At 40.7% G+C, this 10,086-nt stretch overlaps 1 protein-coding gene across 1 annotated transcript in view; it reads right to left on the minus strand.

The window, feature by feature from the left end:
• Nucleotides 1–6,053, minus strand: part of LOC113524752 (zinc finger protein 850-like) — a 42,245-nt gene extending 36,192 nt beyond the window's left edge. Inside the window, exons 1-5 of the mRNA XM_053242046.1 lie at nucleotides 5,832–6,053; nucleotides 5,265–5,365; nucleotides 4,891–5,005; nucleotides 4,680–4,772; nucleotides 4,435–4,551 (exon numbers count right to left, since the gene is read on the minus strand). Of these exons, the coding sequence (XP_053098021.1) occupies nucleotides 4,435–4,551; nucleotides 4,680–4,772; nucleotides 4,891–5,005; nucleotides 5,265–5,339 (400 nt within the window). The 5' untranslated portion in view covers nucleotides 5,340–5,365; nucleotides 5,832–6,053. The remainder of the gene's footprint in view (nucleotides 1–4,434; nucleotides 4,552–4,679; nucleotides 4,773–4,890; nucleotides 5,006–5,264; nucleotides 5,366–5,831) is intronic.
• Nucleotides 6,054–10,086: the final 4,033 nt, after the last annotated feature.

Genomic DNA, 10,086 nt, shown 5'->3' on the forward strand with positions numbered 1-10,086 from the left:
TGTCTGCATACAGTAAAAATCCCTTTATCAAGGAAAAAGATGTCCTCCGCTCATCACTGGAAAAACCTTGAAAGTTGATGTCATGAAAATTTGTTTAGAAATGTAACACGCCAGTAAGCTGCATAAACACTTATCCACAGACCCAGCCATTGTTGTACATGTGTGTTTGTGTGAGGGAGAGAGGAGCTTTCTGTGTTCAACTGATTTTGCCTGCAAGTTAATTGGATTTGATTTTCTCAGTTTGGTCATCTGCCAATTGCCACCCACCAGACAGCTCTCCTTTATCATGACAGCCTTCAGCCTCCATGATAGGTAGCTAACACACTTCCTGCATTTTATTCTAATTACTGCTCATTCCACATCACAGGAAAGAGCTATCTGTCCTCTTCTGCATACACAGGTGTCCACAATTGGCCAGTGTCACCGTGACTGATGGTGGAGAGAGAGCATGCCATCCCTCCAAATCAGACAGCATGGCCAGTTTTGCTTCAAGAAAAAGAAAAAAAACACACCCTTAATACTCTTACACCCTTAATTTTTTATTTCAAATTTTGAATTGCTCTTTTGCTAACCACAAAATTAAATTTTAGTTTAAAATTCTATTTCAGGTCAAAATGAATATTTCGATGGCATGATACAGATTTACAATAATAACATTCATTGTGAGCAAAACGGCTTCTCTCCCGTGTGAAGGCGCAGGTGTGTTTGGAGCTCATTTTTTCGAATAAAACTCTTCCCACACTCTGAACAGTGATGTGCTTTCTGTTTCGCGTGGACGCGCTGGTGTGTCCGGAGATGACTCTGTCGATTAAAACTCTTCCCACATTGTGAGCACTGATACGGCTTTTCTCCCGTGTGAATGCGCTGGTGTGTCCGGAGATGACTCTGTTGATGAAAGCTCATCCCACACTCTGAGCAATAATATGGTTTTACTCCATTGTGAATTACCTGGTGAGTTTTGAGGTTATTTTGTCGTTTAAAACTCTTCCCACACTGTGAGCAATGGTACGGCTTCTCTCCTGTATGAATGCGTTGGTGTATTTGGAGATCACCCTGTCTTGAAAAATACTTCCCACACTGTAAGCACTGAAAAGGCTTCTCTCCTGTGTGAATGAGCTGGTGTGATTTGAGCCCTTGCCGGTGAATAAAACTCTTCTCACACTGTGTGCAGTGATACGGCTTCTCCCCTGTGTGAATGCGCTGGTGTCGTCTGAGATTACTCCGATCAGTAAAACCTTTCCCACACTGAGAACAGGGATGGACTGCCTTCTGCACTTCATTAGATGTCTTACTGTTGCCATCACCAAAGATTGTTTTCTGAATACTGGAGCTTCTTGTGGATGTCATATTCTCATATTTAATTTCTCCTGATTGTATCAGTCTGTCATATTCCTCACAGTGGCATCTTCTGATGTGTTTGTGGAGATAAATTTGAGATGTATAGGAAAGTGAACACAAGGTGCAGGTGAAGACTTGTAACTGAGCATCATCCATTTCTGGGGAAGAAAAAAATTTTAGAAATGTATTGTGAAATAGAATTAAATAATTAAATTGTTAGAAAAACAGCGTGACTTATGGATTAGCAGCAGTGAAAATATAATTTCCACTGAATACGCACAGAGAGTGGCTAACTAAATCATTCAGTGACTTTTTATCTAAAAAAAAAAATAAATAAATCCTGCAGTAAATTATGCCTTCATGCATCTAGCATGAAACTCGTTTCTTCATACCTCTAAGCCATTGATGCATGATGATGGTAAATCCCAACTTAATCAAAATAATTCAGAAAATTCTATACAGTTGAAGCAAAAAGTTTACAAGTACCTAGGTTAAAAGACATTCAAAATCAAATTTTTCACAACTCCACACATTTCAGTTACGATATATTTCTTCTGGTAAGTTATTTAGGGCTTTTACTTTGTTGGCATGAGAGGTACATATTTATTTCGCTTTTAATTCAAGAGTCCTAGAGTCTTTTGGCTCTTGATACCATGGGAAAATCCAAGCACCTCAGTCAAGACCTCAGAAAAAATACTTAGAGTGTTTGCTAAAGTCATACAGTCAATATATTGTTATGAAATTTAGCTGGTGTTGGCTGCCTTGGTTTGCGCCATCACTTCGTTCACTCACTTTGGTTTGCTAGTGTAGTAGAATCTTTTCTGAAAAAAAGCTCTCCAAGTCTCAGGGTTCTGATGCCAAAAGACAGACGTAATTACCAACACAACAAAGCCGAGCTGTTCCACGGCACAACTGCCAGACTCAGTTTCAGACTCATCACATCATCGAAACAGTTTTTTACAGTTTCACAATGATCATCTTTCCAGACGGAGTTTCCCCTTTTACAGTTAGTATCTGCTGGCTGTCCACCACCATCATCATATCTCAGTTTCGGTTTCTTTCCCCGCATTCTCCAGCAGTAGATTATAATTGTGGCGTGACGTCAGCCCTTCTATGTTTTAATACATAGCACTTTCCTTTCTCAAAGCCCTTCAGGCATCTTTTTAATAGTAGCACATCTAGTTTGTATATGTTTTGTATATATTGGTTACAAAGGCACATTCTTGTCTACATAATACTTGGTTACATAAGTCTCAAAATAATAGTGGGTTAACTTGTTTCTTTGATTAATACATATGGATACTTTCTCATGCATTATACACTGATTATACATGATTAGATATACTTTGTTTAATTACAATACTCCATATGAGTTACACTATCAGTACAAAGAGCTAGCTCAGACCACAAAATGAGCAACGTACCAAAAAAACTGCAAAGAACTCCTCACTGAAGGTCTATTTGAACTGTTTATAGCAAAACAGGACATGGCTTTACTACACAACTTTCAAAACTGTCTACACTGTAAATCTACAAAATTTTAAAGTTGGTAAATGAAGTTTGCTGGGCTGTAATCTCAGGCGTCATTAACATGCGTCCTGGGTGATCGGACCCCAACAATTGGACAGCCGAGACACACAGGTGTTTATAGTTGTGATCGGATCACTCAAGATGGACGTTAATACCAGGTGTGAACAGGGTCTATATTTAGGCACTACTGAAAATGGACAAAACTTAAGTGACTTCCTGAGCAGGAGTTGCATGCATTCCCAACTGTATAGCAAAAAGAAGCAGAATCTCAATGACCGCAAAATCCAAAAAGACTGTTGGAGCAAGAGTAGAACAGGAAAGTGAGCCAGTGACCCTGTTATTTGGTCCAACATCCATCACAGCTCCAGCATCAGTTAGCGATATTATGGACCGACTAACAGGCCTTGACATTTGGCTACAACTTGAAGTCTGTTTGGTCTTCAACCAAGGTAAATCATTTGGAAGCTGAGACAACCGGAAAAATCCCAACTGGAGAAACTCAAAGTACACAAAGATAACCGTGGATACACAAAGATAACCAGTGATATTTACAGGTTAAGTCCTTTCCAACACAAAACAATACCCCACTGCAAAACACCAATAGAAGGAATTCTTCCAATCATACAGAGAGAGGAATCCTAATGAAGATGCATAGCTCATAGAACAGCCCTTTTTTTCCCTGGCTTTTGGCAGACACCCTTATCCAGAGCGATTTGTGGAAGTGGAAGGACATTACATTTTACATTTATCTCATTTATACTACTGAGCAGTTGATGGTTAGTGGCCTTGTTTAAAGGCCCAGCAGGGGCAGCTTGGCGGTGATCCTTCCAATAGTCCAATGCCTTAACCACTTATCTACCACAGTCCCACATGGCACTCCACCACCTACTCAGGGAAGCAGTATAAATACCATCTCTCATAAATCATCTCAAACAGAGGAATAAGATGAAAAAGATGTGCTGACAATCCTAGACATCCTAGATGAGCGTCATTATGCTGGGAATGGCTATAGGGACTGGGTTCATGTTCAGCAATTCAGGCTAATGTCTAATTGTGGAGTCAGCCTTAACTACTGCCATGGACCAGACGTTTACAGTGAAATGCCCCATGCTATACATTACCATTGTTACCATGAACAGGGGGTCACAAGTCACAGAATCATGCACAGAATCAATTTTCACATTAATGCTGTAATGACGCAATTACCTACCAATGTTTTTATAACTTTGGAACAAGTAAGCGTTGCCACAGATTTTTATTATTTACTGATTATTGTTATTATTATTTTATCTGGCCTCTTGCCTGGAAGTCCTGCCCCCAAAACCTGACACTTACAGTGAATATTACACCCTAGCAGTCCACTACAGGATCAACAGAAGGACAAGGTAATTACAGCTAAGGACAGTGTGTGGTATTTCCAAAACTGGGTGAAACGGGAGAGTGGAATAAATCAGATACTCCGGCAATCTGTGTGCCGAACATATGGCCCAGAGGTTCGAGCAGATATGACATCAGACAGAGAATAGATAGCACAGAATGAGTGTTACAGCGTCAGTGATACTTAACCCAAGACTGTCGTTGTACAGAGGTAGTCTTCATCTTTAGACTCTTCCTCTTTTACATCCTTGCTCTGAAATCCTCTCTGCTGGGCTACATTTTCCACAGAGCCTGATGCTTCTCCACCTGAAAGTCCACCAATTACATTTAAATAATTTCACCTCTGAAGAACAGTGGGGGAATGTGGGGAACACATATAGCGTAATAAGATTTATGAGGTGCAATCTGGAGCCTAATACACCCTGTTGTATTACAGAGATATTCTTCATCTTCAGGTTCTTCCTTTTTTATATATTTCTGTTCATCCACAGGTGTGATGTGTCCCACAGGGCCTGGCGTTGCTTCACCTGAAATTTCATCAACTGAATTTATAAACGTACAAAATACAAACTGGGTCCAAGTCAGTGATCTGAGCGGATACTGAAAGTGAGTGACAGTGGGCTGTATCGTGTCTTTTTGACTTACAGACATAGCCTTCATCCTCAGGTTCATCCTTCTTTACATGTTTCTGTTGGTCCACAGGGTTGATGTTTCCCCCAGAGCCTGATGTACAAGTTTCTGTCTGCACATCTCTACAAAGCTAACAACCAATGAGTAATAATAATTAATTAGGAAAGAAAGTCAGATAAATGCCAATCATGTAGAGAATGTTTTGTAAATAATAAATAATTACAGTTTGCTAAACAGTGTTAATTTCCCCTATGCATGGAGAGTTTGGGGACACTCCGTATTATTGTAGAAGTTACAACAGTGCTGAAATTACACTCAGGTTTTCAATAATCAGATGTTCAAAGCTTTAAAAATCAGACAGATCAGACACACACATGGCTAACTGTTACCTGGGAGCCAGCAGGAGCAGGGGTGTGTGGAGGGTTTCTAAAAGAGCATGGTTGGACCTCTGCTGATTCCATCATAAGGTTTGGTCTTAAAGGTTGTAATTCTAGAAAAGGAGCTCAAATTATCAGTAATAATTAATCAGAGTCATAACTCCAGAATCAACTGTATACTAATACACTTCATACAAATGATGATTTCATTTAAAAGGTAACAGGGAAAACATAAATTCATTTAAAAAATACAGTCATCACATCCCTTAAGAAGATAAAATATTCACATAATATCAATAAACTAAAACTCAGAGTGTTGTAAAGTCTAAAACAAATGAACTTGCTAACAATCAGCTAAAATGCAGCTTAAAAAGGGGACTGTGTTTACGATTTAGCCTGCTACACCAGTTTTTACTAAGGTTGAATCCCAAATGTCTCCTCTTTCACTATGTAGTGCACTACATAGGGTGAATACTCCACTGTACCCTTCTCTAATGTAGTGCACTTGGAGGGAAATAGGGAGCCATTTGGGATTCAGCCACTAACTGTTAGCAGAACAGCTCAGCTAGTTTAACTTACCTCAGGCATCAAAGGAGAACGTAGTAAACATCCTCAAATACAGACAACGGATCAAATCTGTTTAATAAAACCCAGACAGGAATATTTTCACGCTGAAGTGAGAAAAAAACCTGCAGCTCCTCTTCATCGGTTGTGAGTTTAAGGCGGAGTTAATGTTACAGCGCCGCCTGCTGGAGCATTCTGTTAATCACATCACAACAAACGGTCAGGTCTATAAGTATTTGGACAGTGACACAATTTTCATATTTTTGCCTCTGTACACCACCACAATGGCTTTGAAATGAAGCAATCAAAATGTGATTGAAGCGTAGACTTTCAGCTTTAATTCAAGGGGTTTAACAAAAATATTGCATTAAACGTTTAGGAATTACAGCCATTTTTACAGAGTCTCTCCATTTTCACAGGTTCAAAAGTAATGGGACAATTGACGAATTGATGAGCAGTTTCATGGCCAGGTGTGACCTGTTTCCTCATTATTTCTTGACAAATTAAGGGAATAAAAGATCTGGAGTTGATTCCAAGTGTTGAGTTTGCATTTGGTAGCTGTTCATGCGAACTCTCAATGCAGTCCAAAGAGGTGTCAGTGCAAGTGAAGAAGGCCATCATTACGCTAAAAAAGAAAACAAACCTACCAGAGAGATAGCAGAAACTTTAGGGAGTGGCCAAGTCAACAATTTTGTACGTTCTTAAAAAGAAGGAACGCAGTGGTGAGCTCAACAACACCAGAAGGCCAGGAAGACCACGGAAGACATCTGAAGTGGATGATTGCAGAATTCTTTCCTTGTTGAAGAAGGACAGCACAATCAGAAAAAGGCTGAACAAGTAAAGCGTTCATGAAAGGGTGGCTAGGAAAAAGCCCCTTCACTCCAAAAATAATATGGCAGCATGACTTAGGTTTGCAAAATTGAACAAATCTGAACAAACCACAAAAGTACTGGAACAATATGCTTTGGAATTATGAATCCAAGGTGGAGACCCTTGGTGGCCACCCTTTCATGAAAACCATACTTGCTCAGTCTTTTTCTGATTGTGCCTTCAAGAACATAAACATGATGATAAACATGTGATATAGCTCTTGGGTTTTTCTTTATATCTCTGAGCATGAAACAGTCTGACTATAATAGTAAAAGCAGTCAGACATTACAGCTACGTATATTGGGCTTCAGTAATCAATCATTTTTTTTTAAACGTTGTGTATAAATGTTTGAGTAAGCCAAATCGAACTAAAACAGCCAGATTTACAAAAGTTTCAGAAATGCTGATTTTCTTCATACTTGCACGCTTATGTTGAACACCCGTAATGTGCAAAGCCCACGACACCACTCATTTGTATTTAGTTTCTAACCACAAACTCCATCAACAGTCAAGTACACAGACAGCTAGAAGCACAAAATGAACAATCAGGGTAAAGGCTAATTGAGTGATTAGTTTTAGTGCTGCTCAACAGGTGTGGCATAGGTAACACTGCCATCATTGCCATCTGACTCTGACTGGGGAAGCTTGGCAAAATTAAAAAGTGTTTTTCTAATGACTGTCTGAGCTGGTGGCAATATTCATGTGTGTCAGGCAATGCATAGGCAAAACAGGTAGGCACCAGGGTGATCCTTCACGTGTAGAATAAAGCCACAGGGACAGGACTGACGCTGGTCTTCTTTGAAGCTGAGGTAAGACCAAACCACAAGCTTATGTTATGAATCTGTTTACAAGCTAAACAACAGCTAGTTTAGAGGTTTGCCACAGCGTGATTAACAAACTGACAACCACTCTCAAAAGCAGTGCAACATGAAAAGATAACTCACAAAACAGAAGTGTGTTGTCATACTAAGCCAATTAGTAAAAATAGCATACGTTCTGAATATAAGCTAGAATACCTGAAATGGAAGTGTTGTGTTCTCAGCAAGGTGAAGAGTGTGAAAACTGAAATAAGATTAGCATGACGCTTACAGAAGATTATTGTGATTAGAGTTATGAAGGGCTGCGTAGCTAATACATCCCTCTACAGCATTCTTACAAACGTGAATAGATCCGTCTTCATCCAGAAGGGTGAAGGCGTAGTAGCCTATACTATCAATAATTGATTGAAAGGCAACAATATACTGATGGTGTTAGTTGATGGATGCGCTTGCAACAGCCACTATCATGACTGAAGGTGATTCAAAATTTACATCCTAGAAAACCACTACAGGAACATCAGAAGGATATGGTGACTGTAGCCAAGAACTGTATGTGGTAATTCCAAAATTGTCTGAAATTTGGAATAAAACAGCTGATCCACCCATTTGTGTGCCAGACATGAGGGCCAAGGGATCAAGCAGACTTTCACCTCACAACATCCTAGATTTAAAAAAAAAATAATAAAATAGGTTTCCAACATTTGAAATGAATGGTTAAGTGTTACTTAACCCCATTCTGTCTTTGTATGGAGGTGGTCTTCATCTTCAGGCTCGTCCTTTTTAAAATGGTTTCTTTGAAATCCTCCCTATGTTTTCCATAGTGTTGGATGTTCCTCCACCTGAAATTCCATCAATTATATTCAAATACTTTCATCAAGTAAATCTCTGAAGAACAAAGTGGAAGACAAGTGTTATGTGAGTGGTTCAGTCATAAATATAGCCTAATTAGACCTGGTGTCTGACAGAATCTTCAGGTTCTTCCTTTTTTAAATGTTTGTGTTGGACCACAGAGCCTGACATCACTTCAACTGGAAATTTAAATATTGATATTCAAAGTAAAAAAGTCTAGTTGACCAAAATGTACTACTGAGCATGATACTAGATGATAACATGTCCATTTACCTTAAGGAGGTAGACTTCATCTCCAGGTTCTTCCTTTTTTATAGGTCTCTGAAGGTCCACAGGGGTGATGTGTCCCAAAGAGCCTGATGCCGATCCCCCTGAAACCGTACAGCCTTCTGTCCCCATAAAGCTAACGAACAAAGAATAATAATACTTATTTAGCACAGAAAATCAGCACTATTTTTAGAACGTAAGCATACTCTCTGAAGATGATGATAAAATTCTGTAAAAATTACTGACATGACACACCTGTTTACTTATTTGTCTCTTTGTGCTTTTAGAGACTCCCGTAACCGGTGAAAGAGAGTGTGATGTAGCTGGCAGAGCTTGCGAGAGATGCACACACACATACACACATACACACACCGAGGAGCGAAAGCCACGAGTCCGTGACAGACCCTTTTTCTGTTGATTTGTCCTGTTTTTTGTTGAGTTTTTGAAAGCGTGCTGAAAAGAGTGGACTGAATAAATGTAAGCACGGAGCTTGGCTAAAATTCTGCCTGCTTTCCAATTCTTCCTCCACATCCTCACACACCAGGTTCTACAGTGGGGCCGAAACCTGGGATCGGGGAAGACTCAGATGCCATCATGGAAGCCACATCATTTGTTGAAACCCTCAAGTCCCTCACCATTCTCCACTAAACCCAACACTAAGTGCTCCTCGACCTGCACAACGAGCAGCAGCTGCACTTCAGACCCCTCGTGCAGGAGCAGGTTGAGCCAGCAGGCACTCTAGAATCCATGCAGCCCACCACATCTCCAGCTGGGTCCCCTGCCACTGTTTCACACCATGTCCTGGAGCTCTTCAAGCATGCAGCAGTTGCGTGTGTATGGCCGAAGGAAGAATGGGCTCTGTGACTCCTCCCCTTGCCATCGGGGGAAGCCCAGCTTGTCTCCCAGCAGCTGCCTCCATGGACACACCTGCAGTAATCTAGCGTCAAGTGGGCAGTCCTGCAACTCACTGGCCTGACACCTGAGGAGCACTGCCGACACTTCTGGTTGCTGCAGCTCCCCGAGCTCGACCGCCCCTGATGGACTCCTGTCACTGGTGGGTTGATGGCAGAGAAGCAGGATGCGGAATAGAAGCTGGTGGTACAGGAGCAATTTCAATTCTCGAAAGGAACAGCAGAATGGGTCCAGTGCCACTGGCCCCATCCCTAGACAAAGCCGTGCAGCTGGCGGAGGATCACTTTGTGGCAGTTCCTGGTCCAGGTGTCCCTGGTCTTTCTCACTCTCTCTCTTCAATTCAATTCAATTTTATTTGTATATCACTTTTAACAATGGACATTGTCCATGGCTATGGTCTACTTGGGAGACAAGGGCTTGAGGTAATGTTCACATCAAACATCAGAATGAAGAAAAAGTGTGATCTCTGTGACTTTAACAGTGGCATGGAGGTTGGTACCAGATGGGCTGGTTTGAGTATTTCAGAAACTGCTGAGTGGTGAGCTGAAAAGCAT

Source organism: Pangasianodon hypophthalmus, chromosome 19 (assembly GCF_027358585.1).
Source record: "Pangasianodon hypophthalmus isolate fPanHyp1 chromosome 19, fPanHyp1.pri, whole genome shotgun sequence".
NCBI classification, from domain to species: domain Eukaryota; kingdom Metazoa; phylum Chordata; class Actinopteri; order Siluriformes; family Pangasiidae; genus Pangasianodon; species Pangasianodon hypophthalmus.